At 37.5% G+C, this 27,032-nt stretch overlaps 1 protein-coding gene across 7 annotated transcripts in view; it reads left to right on the top strand.

The window, feature by feature from the left end:
* The first annotated feature begins 3,872 nt into the window (after positions 1-3,872).
* Positions 3,873-27,032, top strand: part of Zmym4 (zinc finger MYM-type containing 4) — a 145,714-nt gene continuing 122,554 nt past the window's right edge. For 2 of the 7 annotated variants that reach the window (XM_078025900.1, XM_078025898.1), the window contains exon 1: positions 4,123-4,262. Coding sequence is in view for 1 of the 7 variants with exons in the window: in XM_005317794.4 (XP_005317851.1) it covers positions 4,224-4,262 (39 nt within the window). In the remaining 6 variants the exon portion in view is untranslated. Of the gene's footprint in view, positions 4,263-4,332; positions 4,447-27,032 lie in introns of those variants that run through there. The other 5 variants (XM_040288361.2, XM_078025899.1, XM_005317794.4 and 2 more) reach the window with 4 other exon arrangements.

The following is a 27,032-nucleotide window of genomic DNA, read 5'->3' on the forward strand; positions in this document are numbered from 1 at the left end:
TGTGGAGGCAATGAACAGGTCTTCCTGAGGTCTGACTGTTACTACTTTTTGTTTCCAGACCAGTGTCATCTACAGAGCCACTTTCATACCTGTCAGAAGTATTCTTGGTTATCTTTTTATTTATTCTTCCACAGGCTATGGGGGAACTTCTGGATCTATTCTATATTACAGAAGAACTAAGGGTCGCTAAGCTAAGGCTTACAATTCTGTATGTGTATTTTTGCGTTCTTTTTCTTAAAAACAAAACAAACTCTTTCTGTCCCTATCACATAAACTTTGAGACCTGTAAAACCTGGATTTATCCTTGGCTAAAAGACATCGAGAGGAGCCAAATAAATCCCTTTTCTCTTTACCCAACTACTCTGGGGCATCACTTTCACTCACATGTAGCTGGCTGATTGCTGCTGTGGGTGTGGTCTGCAAGCCATTTCTAGTTAGAATCCCAAACAGAAGCAGAGTCCTTTCTGCTTTGAAGAGCTGGGAAGACAGGGACACTTGTCACTCAGTTGATACCTCTCTTACTTCTTGCTTCCTTTTTCTTCCTTCTATTATTTAATGAAAAGAATAAGGCTTTTATTTCTGGATGTTAAAGTCTCATGGCTGGGCTGTCCTAGATGGAAGAAGAATGTCCTCTGGAATGTGGGAGAACTCTCAGACTCTTACTATTTGCTGAACTTCATAGGTTAAATGGAACCAAGGAAATTTAGCAAATTATTTTTCACTACATTAAGCCTATTGTATTCTCCTCTGAGTATGAAAATAAATTCTAGAGCTATACTTCAGAAAAGAGTCTATAATGGAATTTGACTTAAGAGAATTAAAATGAATCAGTTTGGTACTTGCAAATTTTTACCCCTATTGTATTCTAGTTTATTTATTAGAGAAGTAAAAAAGAAAAAAACCTGGACTCATAAGCGAATTACCTCATTTTAAATGCTGGCATATAATTAAACAATTTTTAAAAAAGATAAAAGTTGTAACACTCATATCATGCTAGGAACCAAAAATCTTCTAAGAGATTAACAGATGTTAACTTATTTAATCATCCCAATAACTCATTTTCAGATGAGGAAACCAAATTGCAAACAAGTAACTTGACCAAGGTCATGTAGCTATATACAATATATGTCAAATATATATTTGTGGGATAGATTTGATTACAGGGTCACTAGTTTGCAATCTTTTGTTAATGATATTTAAAATCCAAGAAGAACAAGTCTTTGAATTCTGTCTCAATCTTTCTGCTTAACAACCTTGGACCAATCCCTTAATCTCTATGGATCCCTCTGTAAAATTATGGTTAAATTCATAGTGCTCACTAAGTATTGTTTTTCTCTTTTTTCCTCCCTCCACATGAATGATTGCATCAAACACTCCTGGTATGTTTGATTCTTATCTGGAATGCACAAACCCTGCCTATTATTCAAGACCCAACACATTTCTAATACCTCTAGAAACAGCCTGATGTAGGAGAGAACCTTCGGCTGAGGGTCTAGGTGTCTGTTCCAGTCCTGATGCTGTTACTAATTCTTTGTGTGATCTCCAACAAGTCACAACTTCTCTGGTCCCATGTTTCATCTTTAAAATGCCCAATTGGTCTGGGGTTGTAGCTCAATGGTAGAGTGCTGGCTAAGTATGTGTAAGACCCTGGATTTGATGCTCAGCCCATGGGGGGAAAAAAAAAAAAGAAAGTGGAACTGGCCTAAATTAATGGCTCTAAACTGTATTCTGAGAAACCCAACATTTTTCTGAGAGGATGGAACTGAAAGAAGCAGCAGAAGACGAGTCTAAGGCTTAGGAACAGTCAGTCTTGTGGGTACCCACTTCCAATTTAAATTGGGCAGCTCTACTTTAAGCAGCTAGATTTTATTACAAACAAATATTCCATTGTTTATAAAACAGATGAAAGCCACTAGATCTTTTATGTACCTATAGTCACCTGAAATTATCTTTTCTTGGCTTCTCTTTATTTCCTTCTTGTTCAGGACACGGAACTAAAGGGTCTAACATTTTTAAAAAATTCTGGCTGAAATGAATATCAATCTATCTGTCTATATTTATTTATTTCCCTTCCACCTTCTTTCTCCTACCCAAGAGTGAAATTAAAAATGAACAAACCTAAGAAAGGACCAGAATGGATATTTCCAGCCATTTCAGAGTTTTCAGCAAAACATGGTAGATTAGCAAACTTTTTGGGTTCAAAACACTTCCCAAGTGATGCACAAAAGTCAAAGTGACATGTGGATGTCACATCTCAATACCCTGTGAATTCAGGAGTTGCTCATTTCCATTTTAATGTGTCTTGTCAAGGGGAATGACTTGAAGAGGCAACTTTGCATTTCTTACAGTATTTCCCCATTGTCCCTAAGCTATTATTAAGAATGCCATTAGGGAAATTTTTCTCCACCAAAGACTCAGTGGACCAGAAGGAACAGAAGGATGAATCAAGACCTTGTTGTCCTCAACCGTCCTCATATACGATCCAGCTTAGGTTCAGGGCAAGATAGATCCAAATCTACTCCCTGTTTTCCTGCTTAGACAATAATAAGATGCTCATTCTTTAAGTGAGATTCTCAAGTTCCTTCAATGTGCCATGGGAGAAGAGATGTCTCTCAAGGGTCAGAGGCTGGAGAGAAGGGGGAGCTCAACTCAGGATGAGCAGGGTTCTTGGCACACCTGATGGAAAAGAATTTGAGCACACAGCAGTCAGAGGCATACACAGAAATTTATTTAGGAAAGCACAGGCACATCCAAAGAAGGTGGGTTATCTCAAGTGAGAAGCAGCAACCTATGGTGTGGAGTATTAATATTTATGGAGGAAAAGTTGATATGGGCTGGACAAGAGGTGGATTTAGGCAATTTCCGGCTATTTTCCTTGCACTTGCGCATTGTCCTCTCATGTCACTTTCTGAAATAGAGGACAAGGGTCAAGAGTGCTGGCTCAGTTCCTCAGGAATTTCAAAGATTCATGGGCGCTTTTTGCATTTCAATTGTTCATGGGTGCTTCCTTTGAGACTTGGTATCTTTCTTGTTTGTATCCCCAAATTCTTATCTCAAATGGAGATGAATGGGGATGAACAACAGCTGCAAATCATCACACTTATCCCCAGAATAACTAAAATATTTTTGAATTATCATGATACTTTCCTTTTAAATGATCTCTCTTGCCTTGAAGACAGGTTGGTTCCTTGAAAATCCTAAAGGACTGTGACTCATATTTTGATTCTAGTTCCAATGAGCCACTATGTATCTTGGGGTAATTCTTCCCATGATCATATTTCAGTGTTACCGTTGAGAGCCTGGAATAGATGGTTCCGTTCCCATTTTGATATTGTAGTGGTAGACACTACATAATAGTAATTGAGGAAATTATCTCCAGTTGTTTGTTAGTCTTCAAAATCACTAAAGGATTTGATTTTGAGGTTAGGCTATTGAAGTTGGTCCTTGATATTCCTTGCCTTGTGCTTCAATCAGGCTGTCAACAGGTAGGGAAGCCAATTTTTCTTGAGATGACTGTCTTGTACCCTTACTGGTTGGGCTTCTTCAAGCTTAGAGGTCCACTGAGAACTTCAGCTCATCAACATTTTATCTTTTCAACAGCAGCTCTGTAGTCAGGTGTAAGATGGTGATGTGGACCCCTCAATGACATTTCACCCAGTCCTCCAGATTGTCCTTTCATTGATTTCTTTCATTCTTTCTTCATCACTACGTCATGGTCCCTTTAAGGGAGCGGCCATAGTTGAGTGGTGGGAGCAGCTGCTGGCAGCAAAGAGACTTGCAGGATTTGGCCTACCCTGGGCCCTTCACCGCGCACGCTCAGGACCGGGGGCTTGGTGGGAAAGGGAGGAGGGGCTTATGGTGCGCCTGCGCATCAGGGGCGCGCGCAAGGGGCTGGTTTGGTGATCCCTTTAAGAAACCGCAGGCGGAGGAATTTCTCTGAGAGAAAATAATCCTACTCACGGGGCCCCTTGGAGGCCATTAACCCCCCGAGTCCCGGCCCCCCCTGACCCGGGCAGGCCCTCCCGCCCACGCGCACACCCGTGGGACCCCGGGATCTGTGGCTGCGCGTGCGGCATCCGCCCCCTCCTCACTCGCGCGCCAGGCCCGGCCGGGTCCGGGAAGCTGCCGCGCGGCGGCCGTGTCTGCAGTGTGGGCGGGGGCCGGGGGGCCGAGCGGTGCCGCTGCCGCGCCGGGAGCCGCAGCGGTTCCGAGCGGGGCCCAACATGGCGGAAAGAGAGGTGGAGTCCGGCCCCCGAAAGAGGGTAGGTGAGGTGAGGCAGAAGTCGGGCGGCGGGGGGCGGGGCGCGGCCGGGCCGGGGCCGCGGCGGGCGAAGGGCCAAGCCGGTGCTGGAGCAGGGGGCGCCGCCGCCCGCGGCGCGGGGAGGTCGCGGGCAGGTCCGCGATCACCTCGGGGCTGGAGCGCGTCGGCGAGCGCTCCTTCTGCAGGTGGGACAAAGATTGGTTGCTGGGGGGAGGGGCGGGGGCGGTTGTTTGCGTCGCCCCCCGCCCCCAGCAAGGGGGGCGGGTGAGTGTGTTTTGGGGGCCCAGGGAGGGAAGGGGTCAGAACGTCGACCACATCTTCAGTGAATGAGAGTCCGTGGAAGTTTCACTGGGGAGAGGTCAGGTGGGGGTAGTGGTGGCGGGAATAAGTCGTGGAGGGGGTCTCGAGAGCAACAACCAGGAGGGTTTTCAGGAACACCATCGCGAATTCATTTTCTGCCTCCTTTCCCCTCCCCCTCTTAACCGTTATCAAGACCAAAGTCTTACCTGTGAAGAAGTGGGATCCTTGCCTATTCTGATTTAGGAGAAAGATTTTGGCACTTGCACATGTTGGGTCCTCATCTATCTTCATTTCCCTGAAATTAGGAACGTGGAAGAGTATGACAAGTTTAGTCATATCAAGGATGTCCCCAACCAGCCTGCATAGGTGAAGCTAATTCTACATAGGAGTTGTTGAATGCCTTTTAAACTTTGCCTTGAAACTTTTCTTATTTGATTCTAAGTGGTTTTCTTCAGATGGAGAACAATACTATCAATTGAGTAATATTTTTCAGATATTTCTTTTAAATTACTTCCCACCCCCCAACATGTTAAGCCGTAAGTTTCCCATCAGGAATCTTCCTTTTGGGAATGGTCTGAAAATCACCAATTAGTGTTAAGCCAACCTGGTTAAAAAAAAAATGCTACTTAATCTTTATTTAAAATGTCTTTTTCTTTTTTTTTTTTTTTTGTTTGGCGGGGGTGGGGGGTGGGGGGGGAGTGTTTACCAGGGATGGAACTCACTGGCACTGGACCACTGAGCCACATCCCCAGCCCTATTTTGTATTTTGTTTAGAGAGAGGGTCTCTCTTGAGTTGCTTAGCGCCTTCTTTTGCTGAGGCTGGCTTTGAACTCGTGTTTGTCCTGCCTCAGCCTCCTGAGCGTCTGGGAATATAGGGGTGTGCCACCGTGCCCTGCTAGTTAAGAGTTTTGAACTGGGATTTGAACCCAGGTTCGAACCCAGGTTCTATCCAGGATGCCACTTAGGAGTGTTTTAAATCTGTGTTTCTCATCTTAAAAGTTTAAATAATAAATAACCAAAGAAGTGTCAAATAATTTTTCCAACAAGACATTAGGAAAAATATATCTTTCCAGCAAAATTGAAAATACAATCCAATTCAGGATGCATCCATAAAGCCCAATCATCTGGATTCTGCTATCATCATTTAACTAAACATTTATTTTATCACATATTTATTTCATCTGTCTTATCTATCCACTCACCAGTAGTTTTATTTTAATACATGTCATTGTATTTTGAGCAATTAAAATTTAATGTTGATGGTATTAGGATTTCAAAATGTTGCATTCTTCTCAATCAGTAATTAGTCATAAAGCAAGTTAAACTGAATGGTGTGACTGAGTAGTTCATTTAATATAAATATTGGGTATGGAATGCATGTATTTTGAAATTTTAAATTGTTCTGCAAGCTGTGATGGATTTTCAGTTGGATCCTCAATGCATATGGCAGTATGGTCTACCAATTAAAATATATAGGATGAGTTTAAGTGTGTAATGTTTAATTCAGGGAGATCCTGCATCCTGTCGCAACTAATTTTTTGTTATTCATCATTTAGGATGTTCTAGAATGTTCTAGAAAACATCTATGTACATTGGTAACTAGACTAGATTTTAAGTATGTTCTTTCTCTTAGGTTACATTTGAAGGTGTCACACTGGTTGCAGTTGAAGCATTATTTTTTAGTTGTCAGTGGATCTTTATTTATTTATATGCGGTGCTGAGAATCCAACCCTGTGCCTCACACGTCCCAGGCAAGTGCTCTACCACTGAGCCACAACCCCAGCCCCCCCCCACAAGTGTTATTTTTAATAACAAACACATAAGGTGTGCAGCACTTGTATAGGGTTTACCCATCATTTTACCGCTTTCATTTTGGGTGTTGCAAATTCATATCTTCAATATCATCCATAGTCCATTATGTTGTTGGTATTTAGTTAGAATGTTCAGCAGGATATTTTTACATGGTACAAGTGCTTTTCCCCCTATTTTGTGTGTGTGTGTATATGTGTGTGTGAGAGAGAGAGACTCCACGTGAATTACATGGGTAAACGCCAAACAGATTAGTGGGACTGTGTAGTGTAAGTTGATTTTAAATAATTTGACTGCGTTGAGGCAGTTAAAGCAAACTAACTACATAGACCTGGATAATACTATTAGATTATTTAATCTGAAATTGCATTGATGAAATGGTACTATGTTATGATGCTTGTTGCCTTTGATGTTTATAATCATAAATTGCAAGAAAATTGTTGAGTACCTATGCTCATTGATAAGTCTATGCTGGGCCCTGGACTATGTTACTTTTGGTCATTTGGGATAATACATTGTTGGAGGTTCTGCTAAATTGTGAACTGCTTCAGGGTAGAGCCCTTTTTACTATTTTTTTTTTGTCTCCAGTACTTATGATCACTATGTTATAGGAACTCCAAGGCTTTTATCAACTTCTAGTAAGAAAAGTTTACCTATTACAGAAGAGGCTATATAGTTTGGGTACCCCATTCTCTGCTTTGTACTTTTGGGGTCTTCAGTAAATATTTCACACCATTTTCTATGCTTCAGAGTTCTCTCCTGTGGGTCCAAATCAAGGGATAGCTTCTAATCGTTCTAAGATTGTTTAGATGGGAGAGTGACTGTTGGTTTAATCTTAAATTTTTTGTGGACCTGTATGGTGTTTTCTTTTCCTGTTTGTGGGCCTTTCTTAACAATAGATATTAATTAGGCCAGATTGATTTGATTGAAATCAGATTATACCTGAATGCCAATCTCTCAGTTTGTGAAAATGAAGAAGGTGAGTATGTGAGTGGATCAGCACTAATATCCATCAGTCGACTCTGTTACAGAGAGAACCAGGTTGTTTATATTCTACTATCTATATGTGAAGGCCAATATTACATTCACGTATACTGAAGTCAGGGTATTTTTGCCGTATTATGAATTTTTTAAATATAGTAATGATTTTGTTTTCTAAAATAGGTTTTGAGATTTGTTTAGGCTTGTATATAGTCATTATTTATGCATGGATGAAATAATATGTTAGGTCTAAATCTGGTGGCCATATTTTTTTGCAAAATCCCTATATCTTTTCAAAGTTTTCTTATTAATGTATATATTATTAGTCTAATAGGTCTCTTTGAATACTTAAATTTCCCTTTATATAAATTCAAGGTATAAATGATGTGGCTAAAAAAATAGATGGCATATCTATAAGTAATATGCTTCAAATTTTTGTAAAAACATTAAACTTTTTCCCTCTTACCATGTATATGTCTATGTATACTAGTATGTGTATGGACTTAAGAGAAAGTGGTGAACGATGTTTGTGAAGCTGTTATCATTGGTTATCTTCAAGGGGTAGAGATGATAAAGGAAAGAATATAAGGGTGAAAGTTTTGTAAAGTATTCTTGTGGTATTATGTTAAATGAAAATGTAGGCTATAAAATGTTCCTTTAATATGTAAAAATTGGGCATGCATAAAGATAAGGAATAGGAAATAACGTAAACAAATGAAAGCTTTGATTTCATTAGTTAATGGGATTATGGAGAGTATAGTTTTAAATTTCTTATTATTTTAATATTTTATAACAATAATTACAAAAGATTGATCACTCTTAATTCTGTCATGAATTTTTTTTAATTAAAATTTTTTTTTTTGTAAAATGTTTTACTTAAGAACATAAGAACACAGAAGTACGTATTAAAATACTTGCAGTTGAAATGTATATAGAATAAATAATCTGCTTTAAGAATGCGTCATAGCCATAGTGGTGCATGCCTATAAAACAGCTACTTGGGAGTCTGAGGCAAGAGGATCTTAAATTTGAGGCCAGTCTAGGCAGTGTAGACCCTGTCTCAAGATAAAGTAAAAATGTCTTGGGAGGTAGCTCAGTATGCTTGCCTCATGTGCAGAGGCCCTGGTTCAGTCCCCATTTGTGGGGATGGGTAGGTGAAGGGGGGGGAGGTGCATTGGTTTTTTGTATAGAGACCATTTAAAGAGGTCATTCTGGTGGACAATGATCCTGAGTTGTTTTCACAGTGTTTACTGTTTTGTATCAAGCAGAGACATCTGTAAATAATAATAATATTTGGTATTTATAAACCTTTAATTGCTAGTCATTTATACTAAATATTTTATATATAGTATATTTTTCAGTCCTCATTAATTTCATGAGATTGTCACTGTTATTGTCCCACTTTGTAAATGAGGAAACTGAGATTGAGAATTGTATGAGATCATAATATAATGGGCTAAACCAGAATCAAGGATTGCTTGAAAGTTGTTTGATGCCTTTGACTTCCTTTCTTCTAGTTATTCATAAAATATATAACAGACTCTTGTGCTGTGCCATAGAACACTAGAGTTTACTAACTTCTGTGTTTTGGTACCCATTATTCACCCTCTATACCTCCTCACCTTGCCTTTCTAAGCCTCTAGTAATCACTAATTCAGATAGATTTTCTTTTTAGCATCAACATATGAGAACACAAAATATTTTCTTTGTGTCCAACTTTTTTGTTGGACGTATTGCCCCCCCCCCCCGCAGTTCCATCCATTTTGCTGCAAATGTTAGGATATCATTATTTTCTATAGCTGAATAATTAATATTCCATTGTATACACATACCACATTTTTTAAATTGTTGGTCGTTCAAAACATTACATAGTTCTTAATATATCATATTTCACAGTTTGATTCAAGTGGGTTATGAACTCCCAATTTTACCCCGTATACAGATATCTGTATCACATCAGTTACCCTTCCATTGATTTACATATTGCCGTTCTAGTGACGGATGTATTCTGCTGTCTGTCCTATTCTCTACTATCCCCCCTCCCCTCCCCTCCCCTCCCCTTTTCTCTCTCTACCCCCTCTACTGTAAATCATTTCTTCCACTTGACACATACCACATTTTTGTTATTCATTCCCAGAAAGTAATGAGATGAAAATGTTAATTACCTAATTAGATCAGTACATGTTGTATACATGTATTGAAATATCACACTACCTCATAAATACAGTTAAATTGTATTAAATTAAGTATATAAATTAAGTATAATTAAAATAATAAAATCTTATTTTTGGATATACATGAAATTAAAACTTGTGAATTCAGTATATTCATAATTGATATTTACATTTTCATTTGAGAAAAAAGCATGGAATTTTTAGTGTGGAATTTATTGATGTTAGAATAATTTGAATTACATTTAAATTGTATTGCTGTAAATCATCTCTCAGGAAGCATCAATTCTATTGTGCTGTGCCATAGAACACTAGAGTTTACTAACTTCTGTGTTTTGGTACCCATTATTCACCCTCTGTACCTCCTCACCTTGCCTTTAGCAAGACCCTAAGAAATAATTATTTCTTGGGGCTGGGGATGTGGCTCAAGTGGTAGCGTGCTCGCCTGGCATGCGTGCGGCCAGGGTTCGATCCTCAGCACCACATACAAAGATGTTGTGCCCGCCGATAACTATAAAATAAATATTGAAATTTCTCTCTCTCTCTCTCTCTCTCCCCCTCCCCCTCTCTCACTCTTTCTAAAAAAAAAAAAAAAGAAATAATTATTTCCCCTAAGAAATAATTTCTTGAGATCAAAAAGTCTTTGCATTGGTAGAGTGCTTGCCTTGCATGCACAAGGCTCTGGGTTTGATCCCCAGCACCAAAAAAAAAAAAAAAAAAAGTCTTTGCAACTCAATATTTCTTTTCTAGAAAATATACACTAAATATTTTGAAGACATGATCCTCTTATCCTCTTACCTCACTCAGCCTCCCAAGTTGCTGGGATTATACCACACTTGAATTATCTGCTTTTGACCAAAGATAGTACTTTTTTTTTTTTGCCTATCTAGGATGACTCTTCCTACCAATGTAGGATTTTGGAGGTCAAGGATCATATGCGCTCATCTATTTTCACATTTCCCATGTCTTAAAATTAAAGTCTATTTTTTCTTTCTTTCTTCTTTGTTTTTTGTTTTTTTTTTTTTAAACTGGAGATTGAACCCAGGGGTGCTTACCCACTGAGCCACATCCCCAGCCTTTTTTTCTTTTGAAACAGGGTCTTGCTAAATTTCTTAATGCCTTGCTAAGTTGCTGAGTCTGGCTTTGAACTTTAAATTCTCCCTTAGCCTCCTGAGCTGCTGGAATTATGGGTGTGCACCACTGTGCCCGGTTTTATATATATTCTGACATGCATGCTATTACATTTATAAGCAAATTATTTAAAAATTTTCTTAAGTTTCATAATTCTATATCAAATACAAGTAAACCCCCTATTAACCTGTTTTAATAGCTATGCAGTTTTCAGCATTTTACCATTGCTGTCTTTTCTAACTTCTCATTTCTTCCCCTCCCCTTTTCCCTCTTTTTGCTTGAAGTACTTTCAAGGAACTATCAGGCATCTCCTTATTTAACCTATAAATAATCCTGTGTGTATTTCTTTTAAAAAAATTTTTTTTTTAGTTATAAATGGACACAATACTTTTATTTTATTTACTATTTTTATGTGGTGCTGAGGATTGAATCCAGTGCATCAAACATGCTAGGCAAGTGCTCTACCACTGAGCTACAACCCCAGCCCCCGTGTCTAACAGGTAAGAACTTTTTTTGCGGGGTACTGAGAATTGAACTCCAGGGTTACTTCACCACTGAGCCACATCCCCAGCCCTGTTTTTTGTTTTTTATTTTGAGACAAGGTCTTGCTAAAGTCCTAAGGCCTCACTGAATTGCTGAGGTTGGTCTTGAATGTGCAGTCCTCTTGCCTTAGCCTCCCAGAGTTTCTGGGATTACAAGAATGTACCACTGCACCCAGTTCAGGTAAGAACTTTTAACAAATACAGACACAATACTCTTTTAGCTAACAAAATAAAGAGTTTTTGATTCAGTCTATGTTTAGATTTCTCTGATTCTTTAAATGTCCTTTTTTAAAAATACTTTTTTAGTTATACATGGACATGATATCTTTATTTTGTTTATTTTTTTAATGTGGTGCTGAGGATCGAACCCAGTGTCTCACAAGTGTGCGGCAAGCAATCTACCACTGAACCACAATCCTAGCCCTTAAATGTCCTTTTATACGTTTTTTTTTTTAATTTTAAAATTTGTATATGCCAGTGGAATGCATTACAATTCTTATTATACATATAGAGCACAATTTTTCATATCTTTGGTTGTATACAAAGTATATTCACACCAATTCTTGATTTTATCTATGTACTTTGCCTAATAATGTCCATCACATTCTACCATCATTTCTAACCCCATACTCCCTCCCTTCCCCTCCCACCCCTCTACCCTATCTAGAGTTTGTCTATTCCTCCCATGTTCCCACTCCCTACCCCACTGTGAATCAGCCTCCTTATATCAGATGAAACTTCACTTAACATTATCTTCTCTAACTCCATTGATTTACCTGTAAATGACATGATTTTATTCTCTTTTATTGCTGAGTAATATTCCATTGTATATATATATGCCACATTTTTAATCCATTCATCTATTGAAGGGCATCTAGGTTGGTTCCACAGTTTAGCTATTGTGAATTGTGCTGCTATAAACGTTGATATGGCTGTGTCCCTGTGGTATGCTGTTTTTAAGTCCTTTGGGTATAGACTGAGGAGAGGGATAGCTGAGGCAAATGGTAGTTTCATTCCCAATTAACCCAGTCAATAAACGGGCCAAGGACCTGAACAGACGATTCTCAGAAGGTGATATGCAATCAATCGACAAATATATGAAAAAATGTTCATCATCACTAGCAATCAGAAAAATGCAAAACAAAACTATCCTTAAGATTTCATCTCACTCCAGTCAGAATGTCAGCTATTATGAATACAAACAACAATAAGTGTTGGCGAGGATGTGGGGAAAAAGGTACACTCATACAGTGCTAGTGGGGTTGCAATTTGGTGCAGCCAATATGTATTTTGTTTGTTTTAAATAAGTGTCCAAATAAGATTTATACATTTTATTTGGTTTATATGTCTGTTAAGTTTTTCTTAACCTTAGCCATCCTCCTCAGTACTATATACTGCCAGTACTTTTTTCCCATGCTATTTATTTGTGGAAAAAAAACTAGATAGGCATTTAAAAGAAAGAAAATGGGAAAAATAGGGTACTCGGATCATAAATAAGTTTAAGACCCAGGAGGACAAATTTCTCTGCATTTAAAGGCCTGGGAATAATCTTTTGTGACTTGGTCCTGTGTCTTCTGGTCTTTGGAGGTTCTGTCGACACCTGGGTTGAGCTTATTTCTCTGGCATCTGCTTCTTTGTGTTCTGCCTTAAAAAGTTCTTTTTTCTTCTAATATTTTCATTTTTAATATTTTTATTAGTTGTTGATGGACCTTTATTTTATTTACTTATTTATATGTGGTGCTGAGAATCGAACCCAGTGCTTCACATATGCTAGGCAAGTACTCTACCACTCAGCCACAACCCAGCCCCTTCATTCTTTTTTTGTATGTGTAAAGATCAAACCCAGGGACTCTTGCCTGGTAGGCAAGCATTGCATCACCTAGCTATAGCGCTAGCCTTTTAATTTGTTGTTGTTGTTAAGGGAAGTACATGGTTATAACTGAGTAGCTCTGTTTGCTCTTACAGAATCCTAGATGTCAGGCGCCACCCCCCAATTTTGTCGCTTCCGTTTCTTTCAGTACATGCTAACATTGGTTTTTTGTTTGTTTATTGCTATGTCTTTTAGCTCTTTTATTTTATAACAATATTTTCATGGCATCCCTTTTCTGGTCCACTGTTTCATAGAACATGGGACTGGGTGAGTGAGGCATTTTGTCTGTCTCAATCACAGGTAAGGAAACCAAAGCTTAGGAAAGGGAAGTAACTAGTCTGGATCATACAGCTAGGTAGGTGGTGGACGCCAGGCTGTAGTGTGTGACCTGCTCTTGAGGAAAAGAATGAACTTTCGGTCTCGCAGCCTTGTGCAGGAGAAGCTCTAGTATACTTCATGCCCTGCGGTTTACCTTCTGGGAGGTCTGGCAAGGTGCAGCACACATCATGCGCAGGGCAGAAAGTGTGGATTGAAGAGAGTGATTAAAAGGTCGGAAAAGTGGTCTCCACAAACCAGGGGTCCCCAGGCACCTCCAGCACCACTTGGAGGCCCCACTGTGGAGGGCGGGAATGTATGATGGCTTTGGTCCCTGGTCCTGCAGCCGGCTAGACCCCTGGCTGCTTCCTCTCCAAGTGCTCCTCGGCAGGGGCTTTTGGCTAGTGCAGATTCTGCCACTAGCATTGTTTTTGCTGGGACAATATTCCTCTTTATGTATCTTAGAGTTCCACACCATTATAAAACAAACAGTTTAATCTGTAAATGGGCTAAGGAGCTGAACAGACACTTCTCAGAAGAAGATATACAGTTGACCAAATATATGAAAAATGTTCAACATCTCTAATAATTAGAGAAATGCAAATCAAAACTACTCTTAAGATTTCATCTCAGTTCAGTTGGAATGGCAGTTATTAATACAAGCAACAATAAGTGTTGGCAAGGATGTGGGGGAAAAGGCACACTTACACATTGCTGGTGGGACTGCGAATTGGTGCAACCAATCTGGAAAACAGTGTGGGGATTCCTTAGAAAACTTGGAATGAAACCACTGTTTGACCCAGCTATCCTACTTCTCAGTCTATACCCTAAAGACTTAAAAACAACATACTACAGTGATACAGCTACTACATTGTTTATAGCAGCACAATTCACAATTGCAAAACTGTGGAACCAATCTAGATGTCCTTCAATAGATGAATGGATAAAGAAACTGTTGTAAATATACACAGTGGAGCATTAAAAGTGAATAAAATTATGGCATTTGCAGGTAAATGGATGGAGTTGGGAGAATATCATATGAAGTGAAATAAGCCAATTCTAAAAAACCAGGGGCCGAATGTTTTCTCTGATAAGTGGATGCTAATCCATAATGGGGGGGCATGGATTGAATGGAGGAACTTTGGGGCAAAGGGGAGGGGGAGAGGGAGCAAGGGGGAAGGAAAGATGGTGGAATGAGACGGACATCATTACCCTAGGTACATGTATGATTGCACTAATGGTGTGACTACTTCACGTACAACCAGAGAAGTGAAAAATTGTGCTCCAAATGCCAAATGTCTTCTTTGATATAATGAGAGCAACTAAGAACAGAGCAGGGAGGAAGAGCAGGAGGAAAAGATTAACATTAAACAGAGACATGAGGTGGGAGGGAAAGGGAGAGAAAAGGGAAATTGCATGGAAATGGAAGGAGACCCTCATTGTTATACAAAATTACATATAAGAAGTTATGAGGGGAATGGGAAAAAAAAACAAGGAGAGAAATGAATTACAGTAGATGGGGTAGAGATAGAAGATGGGAGGGGAGGGGGGATAGTAGAGGATAGGAAAGGTAGCAGAATACAACAGTTACTAATATGGCATTATATAAAAATGTGGATGTGTAACCGATGTGATTCTGCAATCTGTATACAGGGTTAAAATGGGAGTTCATAACCCACTTGTATCTAATGTATGAAATATGATATGTCAAGAGCTTTGTAATGTTTTGAATAACTAATAAAAAAAAGAAAAAAAATTGTGTTCCATTAGTGTACAATGAGTCAAAGAGCTTTCTATTGTGTATAATTGATTAGACCAATAAAACAACCACAACAAAGAAAACTGGAGTCTTCACAAATCCTTTCCACATAACACCATCCTTTTTTCTGCCTTCTATGGAGATGGTTGATTGGATCCATGAGTCACATAGCTAATATCTTCTGCAAATGGTTATCTAGCCAGACCATTGACTCTCTCTAGAACATGCTTTTCTGATAGTGAATTGCCTAATTTAAGCATCCTTTTCAATTTGGAAAATCTGGAAGCCTCACACGTGAAATCAAGAGTTGTTTCTTTTGAGTAACAGTTTCTTGCATTTCTCTATTTTACTATAAGCAGAAAGGAGAAACCAAGCTGCATCTTCAACACTTTACTTGGACTTCTTTAAGGGTAAATATCCAAGTTCATTACTTAACAGGTTTTGCTTTCTACTCAATAGTAAAACCCAGTTCAGCCAAGTTTTCTGCCATTACTCTTTATTTCCTGAGACCCGCAACAGAAATGTCCTTACATAAAATGTTGATATGAACCATAGTGTTTATAAAGAACATTCTGTTCATAATGTTTGTATTTTCTAGGATTATGGAAGTTTTTCTTACTGGCTCCTTCCATCCTTTTGATACTTTACCAGAATTGCTTTTAACATCCATATTTCTGCCAATCATCTCTTCAAGGTAGTTCTGTACTTTATAAAAAAATCATGCTTCTCAAAATTATTCTATCCATTTTCCAGTTGGAAAGCCACATTCATAATTTGGAACAGGTTTTTCTGTTCTAACACTCTACTTTTTAAAAATTTTTTTTTTTAGTTAGACAGAATACCTTTATTTTATTTATTTGTTTTTATGTGGTGCTGAGGATTGAACCCAGCCCCCTTCACGTCCTAGGCAAGCGCTCTACTGCTGAGCAACAACCCCAACCCGGTAACACTCTACTTTAAAAAAAATTTTTAAATGGGCAGCATGTTTTTATTTTATTTTTTTATGTGGTTCTAAAGATCACACTCAGTGACTCACACATGATAGGCAAGTGCTCTGCCACTGAGCTGTAGTCCCCAGCCCCTAACACACTTTAGTTTTTTTAGTTTTATTGATTTTTTTTAATACACGATAGCGGAATGCATTATAGTTCTTATTACACATGTAGAGTACAGTTTTTCATATCTTTGTATATAGAGCATGTTCACACCAGTTCATGCCTTTTATACATGTACTTTGTGTTTTTTTTTTTTTTGCATTATAATTTAAAAAAAAATATTTACTTTTAGGTGTGGATGGACACAACACAATGCCTTTATTTTTATGTGGTGCTGAGGATCAAACCCGGGTCCCGCCCATGCTAGTGGAGTGCTGTACTGCTGAGCCACAATCCCAGCCCCTGCATTGTAATTCTTATTACACATATATACCACAATTTTTCATATCTGTTTATATATAAAGTATATTGACACCCAGTTCGAGTCTTTATACATGTACTTTGGATAATGATGTCCATCATATTCCACCGCCCTTGCTAATCCCCTGCCCCCATCTTTTCCTTCCCACCCCTCTTCCCTATCTAAAATTCATCTAATCTTCCCATGTTCCCCCTCCCTACCCCACTATGAGTCAGCCTCCTTATATCAGAGAATACATTTGGCATTTGTTTTTTTGGGATTGGCTAACTTTGCTTAGCATTATCTTCTCCAATGCTATCCATTTACTTGCAAATGCCATGACCTAACACTCTTTTATGTACTAAAATCTGTAGTATTTTCCTATATTTGCCATAACAAATCACCATAAATTTGGTGGTTTAAAAATATTAAAAAAAAGTATCATCTCAGCTTTGAAAGAAGTGTGAAGTTATTGTGTTTGCAAGCCTATTTTATGAAGGCCCTAGGAAAGAATCTGTTTGAACCACTGGTAGCCTCTGATATTCCTTAATTTGTGGTGTCATTTCTTTAGTTTGTTTTCAAATGAGTTTCTTTTCTCTGTCTCCTACCCTAATCCAGAATGATCCTGCTTCAGGATCCTTACTTTAATTAGTTTTGCAAAGAACTTTATTCCAACTAAAATCGTGTTTCAAGTTTTTGGGTAGTCATATCTTTAGGGGATGAGAATTTAACTAGTTCATAGAAGTCTTTAAGGTTGGTACTAGGGTCCTTTCAAAAACTCATTATTAATTTTTGGTGCTGGGGTGCCAGGGCCTCATGCATACATGAAGACAAACATTGTACCATACATGCCTAGCCTTGTAATTTTATATTTAAGCAGTTAGAGTCAAGATTTAAATGTTAAAATATGTTAAAGCATAGGTGAAACAAAGCAGATTCAGAAAGACAACCAATTGTTGTCTTTCTCATTTATATGTGGAATCTGATACAATTGAACTCATAGAAGCCCAATAGAAAGGTAGTTATCAGAGCCTGGAGAGCAGGGAAAATAGGGAGATATTGGTTGAAGAGTTGAAATTTGGAGTTAAGGTAGGTATTATGGTGATTGTTATGTCAGGTAGCTTGATTCAGTCATTTCACACTGTATGCACATATCCTAACATCATTTTTAAAAATATTTTTCTTGGTTGTAGATGGATAAAATACCTTTATTTATTTATTTATTTATTTATATGTGGTGCTGAAGATTGAACCCAGTGCCTCAGACATGCCAGATGAGTGCACTACCTCTGAGCCACAACCCCAGCCATATCCTAACATCATTATGTACCCTGTAATTATATACAATTATTTGTCAGAAAGGGTAAAAAAAATACACAGAACTGACCATTTAACTATTTTAATTGTGTAATTCATTGGCTAATTAAGTATATTCACAGAGTTGTACAACCATCACCATTATCTGTTTCACCCTAGATAGAAATATGACATATTAAGCAATAACTCACTATAGTCCCTCACTCTTCCTGGTAAACTTGAATCTAGACACTTTTTGTTTCTATGAAGTTGCCTATTCTTGATATTTCATGTAAGTGGAATCATACATTTGTCCTTGGTGTCTGACTTACTTAACTTAGCATTGTATTTTCATCCATTTGTAGCATGTGTCAGAATTTTCCTTTTCATGGCTGAAAATACATTCCATTGTGTGTGTGTGTGTGTTAGGGTCTGTAAACAAGTCAAGATGGCGCCTGGCATTTTGCCAGAGGGAGTGGTTTGTGAAGTAACGACAGCAAGCCATTAAGTATGGAGATTCCTTATAGGTTGACTGCTGTATCTAGTTTATGTTGATTAAGATAAGCTTTGTGTAATGTATATATACCCCTCCTGTCCTACAATAAACGGCTCCCACTCCTGCTGTATCAATGTACACAAGTTGCTCGTCACCCCGCCCCCTCCCGGATATTTTGCTGCAGCTGGACTGCGGCATGTGTGTATACCACATTTCTTATCCATTTAGGTTCACCTTTTGGCTATTGTGCAAGACTTTGATTTTGATCCTGGATTTGCTGGGTAATATGGGAATTCTTTCTTTATCTTGATGAGGAACTGTGTAACTATTTTCTATAGGTTCTGTACCATTTTCTGTTACCACTAGTTATGCATGAAGTTGATCCTATTGCCCTATGACCTCACCAACATTTATTATTTTGTTACTGTAAATAATGCTGCTTGAATCACTGGTGTAAAGTATCATACACCAATGTTTATAGCAGCATTATTCACAATAACCAGAAAGTGGAAACAACCCAACTGACCATTGAGACAAGGTCTCACTAAATTATTTGGAACCTTGCTAAATTGCAGAGGCTGGTCCTGAACTTGTGATCCTTTTGTCTCAGACTCTCAGCTTCTAAGATTACAGTCATATACCACTGCACCTGATTGATGACCTTAATTCTTCAGGATAAATACCAAGGAGTGGTATAGCTGGATCATATGGTAGTTTCTTGTCTAATCTGTTGAAGAACCTCTATTATTGATTTCCATAGTGGTTATACCGATTTACAATCCCACCAACAGTGTAAAAGTGTTCCTTTTTCTTTACATCCTCTTCAGTGTTTATTATTAGTAGTATTCTTGATGAATGCCATTCTTACTGGTGTAAGATGAAATCTCGGTGTAGTTTTGGTTTGCATTATTTTTTATTTATTTATTTTTTTTTAAAGAACGGCTTTTTTTTTTTTTTTTTTTTTTTTTTAGAATGAGGGGCGGGGGACAGAGAGAGAGAGAGAGAATTTTAACATTTATTTATTTTTTCTTAGTTCTCGGCGGACACAACATCTTTGTTGGTATGTGGTGCTGCTGAGGATCGAACCCGGGCCGCACGCATGCTAGGCGAGCGTGCTACCGCTTGAGCCACATCCCCAGCCCCTGGTTTGCATTATTATTGCTAATAATGTTGAACCTTTTTTCATATATTTATTGGCCATTTGTATTTCTTCTTTTGGGAATTGTCTGTTTAATTCATTAGCTCATTATTAATTGGGTCATTTGATTTTTTTGGTGTGGTAAGGTTTTTGAGTTCTTTATATAGTCTAGATATTAGTTCTTTGTCAGAAGAACAGCTAGTAAAGAGTTTCTCCCATAGGTTCTCTTCTCAACTTTGTAATTTTAATGAAGTCCAGTTTATCTGTATTTCTTTTGTAGCCTAATTAGGCTTTGGTATTATATTTAAGGAACTATTGCCAAATTCAAGGTTGTGCATGTTTTCTTCTAAGTATCTTAGAACTTATTTTTTCCTTTTTAAATTAACAAATATTATACATATTTATGGGGAACCATGTGATATTTTAATATGTGTATATTTGTCTAATGTTTATCATTTCTTTGTGGTGATAACATTAAAACTCCTTTCTACTAGCTGTTAGAAAATATATGTTATTATCTATATTTACCCTACCATAGAATTTAACTCTTTAATTTAGGTCTTCAGTTCATTTTGAGTTAAGTATTCAGTTTTATTCTTTTGTCTGTTGATATCCAATTTCCCCAGACCTTGACCTTTTATTGAAGTTTCTTCTTTCCCTATTGAATGATCTTGGCATCCTGTTGAAAGTCATGTGACCATTGTGTTAGTCATCTTGGACTATCATAACAAAATACCATAGACTGGGTGACTTAAACAACAGAAATTTCTCCTCCACAGTTCTGGAGGCTGGGAAATTCAGGATTAATATGTCTATAAGTTAGGTGGTTTCTTCTGGGGCCTCTTCTCTTGCCGTGTTAGATGGCCACCATCTTGCTTGTGCTTACAGACTTCTTAGAGAGGATAGAGTGTAAACTCTCTGGAGACCCTTCCCTCCCTCCCTCCTCCCTTCCTTCTTTTATCTTTTATGGTACTGGAGATTGAACCCAGAGGCACTCTACTCCTGAGCTACATTCCCAGCCCTTTATATTTTTTGTTTTGAGACAGGATCTCACTAAACTGTGGAGGCTGGCCTCAAATTTGAGATCTTCCTTCCTCAGCTTCCTGAGTTGTTGGTATTACATATGTGTGCCAATACACTTGGCTGGTTCCCTCCCTTTCTTCCTTTCTGATAAGGTTTTGCTATGTTGCCCAGGCTGACCTTGAGTTAGCCATCTTCTTGCCTCAGTTCCTGAGTAGCCAGGAATACAGCTACATGCCACTATGTTCAGCTTTGGTGTTTTTTTTTTTTTTTTTAAATAAGGGCATTAGTATTAATCATGAGAGCATCACCCTCTTGATCTCATGATTATCTCCTAAAGGCCTCATCTCCAAGTACCATCACATTGAAGGTTAGCACTTTAATATCCAAATTTAGGGGGGTTTATTTAATGGAATCTTATTTCTATTGGTCTGTATGTCTATTCTTATGCCAGTACTTAACCATTTTGATTATTGTGGCTCTGAAGTAGGTTTGAAATTGGGAAGGGAGAATTTTTTTTAAGATTCTTTTGTGCCTTGAAATCCCATATAAAATTTAGATTTTTTTTTTTTGTTTCTGCAGGAAACGAAAAATCCATTAGGATTTTGATAGGATTTGAATTGAATTTTTGTAAATCAAGGATAATAGGAGTTGAATTGAATTTGTAAATCAAGGATAATATTGCCTCTTTTTTAAAAAATATATTTTTAGTTGTAGATGTACATAATACCTTATTTTGTTTTAGGCAAGCACTCTACCACTAAGCCACAACCTCAGCCCCATATTGTCATCTTAAAAATTTTGTCTTATAATCCATCAACATGGAATGTCTTTTTATTTTATTTGGTCTTTAATTTCTTTTAGCTATGTTTTGTATGTCTTTCAAAAGTCTTGTGCCTCTCCCTCTCCCCCTCCCCCTTTTTTCTTGGTGGTACTGGAATTTAATCAACCCCACCCCACTCCCTAGTATTTTTATTTTGAGATGTTCTTTCTTAAGTTGCTGAGGCTGGCCTTGAATCTGCTCTACTTCTGCCTCAGCCTTCTGGAGTCATTGGGATTTATAGGCATGAGCCCACCACACCTGGCAGTTAAATTTATTTCTAAGGGGTTGGGGTTTTAGCTTAGTGGTAAGGCACTTATTTAATGTATGCAAGGCTCTAAGTTTGATCCCCAGCATCACAAACAACTACAACAATAAAAACCACTAAGTATTGGGCTGGGGTTGTGGCTCAGTGGTAGAGCACTAGCATGTGTGATGCACTGGGTTCTATACTTAGCAAATAAATAAATAAAGGTATTGTGCTCAACTACAAGTAAAAAATAAAAATATTAAAAAACCCTAAGTATCAATCAGTTTCATACACCCCTTAATAGGATAAAGAGAAAAAAACCCTATATCATCATCTCAATTTGTGCAAAGAAATCCACCATCTTTAACAAATTCAATGGCCTTTCATGATAAAATTCAGTATATTAGGAATAGAAGGAAATTTCCTTAATATGTTAAGAGTACATATTAAAAATCATAGCTAACATAATACTCTTTGGTACAAGACTGAAAGTTTTCCCCCTAAAATCAGAAATAAGATTTTAGGATGCTCTCTGTTGCTACTTCTATTAATGTTGTGTTGAAGTTCTAGCCAGAACAGTTAGGTAAGAAAAAAGAAAGAAAAGGCATCCAAATTGGAAATGAAAAAGTAATGCTCTCTTTATAGATGGAATGATCTTATATGTGGAAAACCCTAAAAATACACAAAAGGAGAGCTAATAACAAAATCAGTTGGAGGGATACAAAGCCAGTGCAATCATTTTTATTTCTACATATTTGTTAGTGACCAATCTCAGAAATCAAGCAAGCAGAGGCTGGTGTTAGAGACACAGGTCTGTAAATCCTAGAGGTTCAGGAGGCTGAGGCAGGAAGATGGTGAGTTTGAAACCATCCTCAGCAATTAAAAGTGAGGCAATAAACAACTCAGCAAGACCCTCTCAATAAAATACAAAAAAGGGCTGGGGAGGGCTGGGATTGTGGCTCAGGGGCAGAAACTTGCTTGCAGGTGTGAGACAGACTGGGTTTGATCCTCAGCACCTCAGCACCACATAAAGATAAATAAACAAAGGTATTGTGTTCATGTATAGTTAAAAAAATTATTTAAAAAAAAAAAGGGCTGGAGATGTGGCTCAATGGTTAAGTGCCCCCTGACTTCAACCTTTAATCCATGGTACAAAAAAAAAAAAAAAAAAAGTAAGCAATTTTACTTACATTGCCATCAACAAGCATAAAATACTTAAGCACCTGTATCCTTTTAACTTAAATTTCAGTAGTTCTTGATAGATTCCTTCCTTTCAAAAAGATGTACCCAGGCTCATCCCTATTCGTTACTCTCATATTTGAAATTAGCTAATTCTTTGAGAAGCTCTGGTACCTTTCAATAAGAAATGGTGTTTAGCAAACAAAGTCTGAAATCAGGCAAGCTTTTTGTTTTTTTTAAGTACATTTTTATTGGTGCCTTTTATTGTATATATTGAATTCATTATGATATATTTGTAGATGCACATAACATAATTTGTTCAATTTAATTCTCAGTACCTTTCCGCTCTTTTTCCCCTTCCCTTGATCCTTTTCCTCTGTTATATTGTTGTCCCATTTATTTTCATGAGATTTTTTTTTTCCTCTTTCTTTGATGAGATAGAAACTATAAGACCCTTGACTTTGTGAGTCTGGCATTTTTTCTTTTCTTTTTTCTTTTCTTTTTTTTTTAAAGAGAGAGAAAGAGAATTTTTTTTTTGATATTTATTTTTTAGTTTTTGGCGACACAACATCTTTATTTGTATGTGGTGCTGAGGATCGAACCCGGGCTGCACGCATGCCAGGCAAGCACCCTACCGCTTGAGTCACATCCCCAGCCCCATATTTTCAATTAACATGATGTTCTCCAGTTTCATCCATTTTCCTTCAAGTGACACTTTTAATCTTTATGCTTCAACCCCATTGTGTATATATTTCATGTTTTCATTATAAATTCTACTGTTGTTTGATGCCTAGACTGATTCTATAACTTGGCTATTGTGAATTGTGCTGATATTAATTCTTTTGGATAAATACCAGGGTGTGATATAGCTGGGTCATATAGTGGTTCCATTCTTAGTCTTTCAAGGAATGTTCATACTGACTGCCATGGTTGTTGTACTAATTTACAGTCCTACGAACAGTGTAAAAGTGTTCCCTTTCTCCACATCCTCATCACCATTTATTATGATTGCCACTTTAACTGGAGTTAGATGAAATCTCGGTATAGATTGTTTTATTTTGTGGTACTAGGAATTAAACCCAGGGATGCTTAACTATAGAGCTATAGCCCCAGACCATTTTATTTTATTTTTGAGACAGGGTCTTGTTAAGTTGCTGAGATTGGATTGGCCTTATACTTGAATTTGGGATCCTCCTGTTTCAGCCTTCCAACCTATTGGGATCATAGGAATATGCCACCATGCCTGGACTTGGTGTAGTTTTTTTTTGTTGTTGTTGTCTTTTGATTCTGGGGATTGAACCCAGTGCCTTGCACATGACAGACAAGTGCTCTACCACTGAGCCACATTCTCAGCCCTCAGAATAGTTTTCATTTTTAAAAAAAATTTTTTAGGCTTTTTTTTTAGACGGACACAATAGCCTTACTTAATTTATTATTTTGATATGGTGCAAATATTGAGCCCAGTGCCTCACACATGCAAGGCACATGCTCAACCACTGAGCTACAACTCCAGCCCTAGTTTACATTTTTAAAAATTTTAATTAAAATATTTTCCCCTTAGTTTCCCGCGTAGTTTTTTTTTTTTTTTTTTTTTTTTTGGTACCAGGGATTAAACCCAGAGGCTCTCAACAACTGAGCCACATCCCCAGCCCTTTTTATTTTTTGTTTTGAGACAGGGTCTCATTAAGTTCCTTAAAGCCTCACTAAATTGCTCTGGCTGGCTTCAAACCTTCGAACCTCTCCTGAGCTGCTGGGATTACAGGTGTGCGCCCCTGTGCCTGGTCCCTCTGTAGTTTTTTTTTTTTTTAAGTTGTACTTGGACACAATACCTTCATTATTTATTTTTATGTGGTCCTGAGGATCAAACCCAGGACCTCACACATGCTAGGCGAGCACTCTACCACTGAGCCATAACACCAGCCCCTCTGTAGTTTTGATTTGCATTTTCCCAATTGCTGAAGATTTTGAACATTTTTAATATTAGCCATTTGTATTTTTTATTTTGAGAAATTACTGTTTCGTTTATTTGCCTATTATTTATTTATTTATTATTTATGTTTTTAGTGTTAAGTTTTTTGAGTTCTTTATATATTCTTGTTTAAAAATATTTTTAAGTTGTTGATAGAACTATTTTTATTTATTTATATATGGTGCTGAGAATCAAACCCAATGCCTCACACATGCTAGGCAAGCACTCTACCACTGAGCTACAACCCCAGCCACTCTTTATATATTCTTGATATTAATCTTCTGTCAGAAGAATATCTAGCAAAGGTTTACTTCCATTCTATATGCTCTTTCTTCACACTCTTATTTCCTTTGCTTTGCAGAAGCTTTTTAATTTGCTGCTATCTCATTTATTAATTCTTGGTTTTTATTTTATGAGTTTTAGGTATCCTTTTGGCCTATGCCTATATGTTGGAGTATAACCCCTACATTTTCTTTTGGCAGTTGCCAAAGTTTCTGGTCTAATTCCTAGGTCTTTGATCCAATTTGAGTTGACTTTTTTGCAGGGTGAGCTATCTTTTATATTTATATCTTTTGTCATTCTTTTATATGAGATATTCAGTTTCCCCAGAATCATTTGTTAAAAAGGCTATCTTTTATCCAATGTTTGTTTTTGATGCCCTTGTCATATGACTTTATCTGTGTGGGAGTGTCTCTATGTCTTCTGTTGCATTGGTCTGTGTATTTTTTTTAATATTATGCCAGTACCATACTATTTTTGTAACTATAGCTCTGTAGTATAATTGAATCGGGTATTGTGATCCTTCCAGCATTGCTTTTTTTTTGCTATTCTGGGTGTTTTTTTCTTCTACATGAATTTTAGGACTTTTTTGTTCTGTGAAGAATATCATTGATATTTTGATGGGGATTGTATTGAATCTATAGATCATTTTTGGTAGTAAGGCCATTTTAACAGTATTAATTCTACCTATGTTGGGCTGGGGATGTGGCTCAAGCGGTAGCGCACTCGCCTGGCATGCGTGCGGCCCGGGTTCGATCCTCAGCACCACATACCAACAATGTTGTGTCTGCCGAGAACTAAAAAATAAAAAAATATTAAAAAAAAAAAAAAAAAAAAAAAAAAAAAATTCTACCTATGCATGAATATGGGAGGTCTAGTGTTTTCTTTCTTCAGTGGTCTATAATTTTCATGTAGGGCTCTTTCACCTCCCTGGTTAGATTTATTCCTAGGTATTTTAATTTTTTTGAGACTATTGTGAATGGAATTGTTTTCCTGATTTCTTTTTCAGTGGATTCATTACTTAATTTTAATTTTTTGATGGTACTGGGATTTTTATTTTTTGATGGTACTGGAATTGAACCCAGGGCCAGGTATATGCTAGGCAAGCACTCTACCAACTGAGCTATTTCTCCTGTGCTCCCACCTTTTATTTTGTATCTGTGACTGAACCCAGGGGCCCGGTAATGCTTAACTATTGGAACCACATTTCTGTTTATCTCTGAAACTCAAAACTAATTTCGAAATTATGCTTTGACTTGACTTTTAACTCTTTCACAAAATATTACAAATTCACTGTGCTTAAAACTGAACTCTTATTTCCTATGTCCATGTCAATTAATTGTTTTGCCAAATAGTGGTCTCTCTTCAACCTGTTTTTCTTTACATATTTTTTAAAAAAAATCTTTATTTTATTTATTTTTATGTGGTGCTGAAGATTGAACCCAGGGCCTCACATGTGTTAGGTGAGCATTTTACCACTGAGCCACAACTCTAGCCCTCTTTATGTATTCTTTAGTTATTGACCTCTAGTTACCCAAGTTAGATACCTTTGAATCATAATTGCTTCTAAACTTCCCTTTATTATTTATTAAGTAATTGTAAGTCTTGTTGAAACTATATCAGGTAGGGTTTTAAAACCCTTTTTGACTTATATTGCCACCACTCTAGTTCTGGTACTGATTTCTTTTGTCTAACTTTCCTTACTTTTACAAGTCTTCTTTTCCTTCTCCTTTCTCTACTGTTTCCTCAGGAACTGTTACATACTCGGAGACAGATTTATCTTCAAAAGTAAAATCCATTCTCTATAACATAACAAGTTGGCTTCCTTACTACTATTCCAGTTGCCTAAGATAGGTGCTGGTCAGTGTTTCTCCCTGTAGCAAGAAGCAGCTTAGTTTCACAGTGCTCTTATCAGAAGTTTCTTTCAGATTGTCTTTGCTTCTATCTTGCTAGCCTCAGTAGAGGTCCTGCTTGTGTCCCATAACTAGTATGGTAATAGAATCTTTGCCTAATTCTGTTCAGCACAGCTGAGACCAGACTTGTGTTTTTTG

This window comes from Ictidomys tridecemlineatus, chromosome 11 (genome assembly GCF_052094955.1).
Source record: "Ictidomys tridecemlineatus isolate mIctTri1 chromosome 11, mIctTri1.hap1, whole genome shotgun sequence".
Lineage (NCBI taxonomy): Eukaryota > Metazoa > Chordata > Mammalia > Rodentia > Sciuridae > Ictidomys > Ictidomys tridecemlineatus.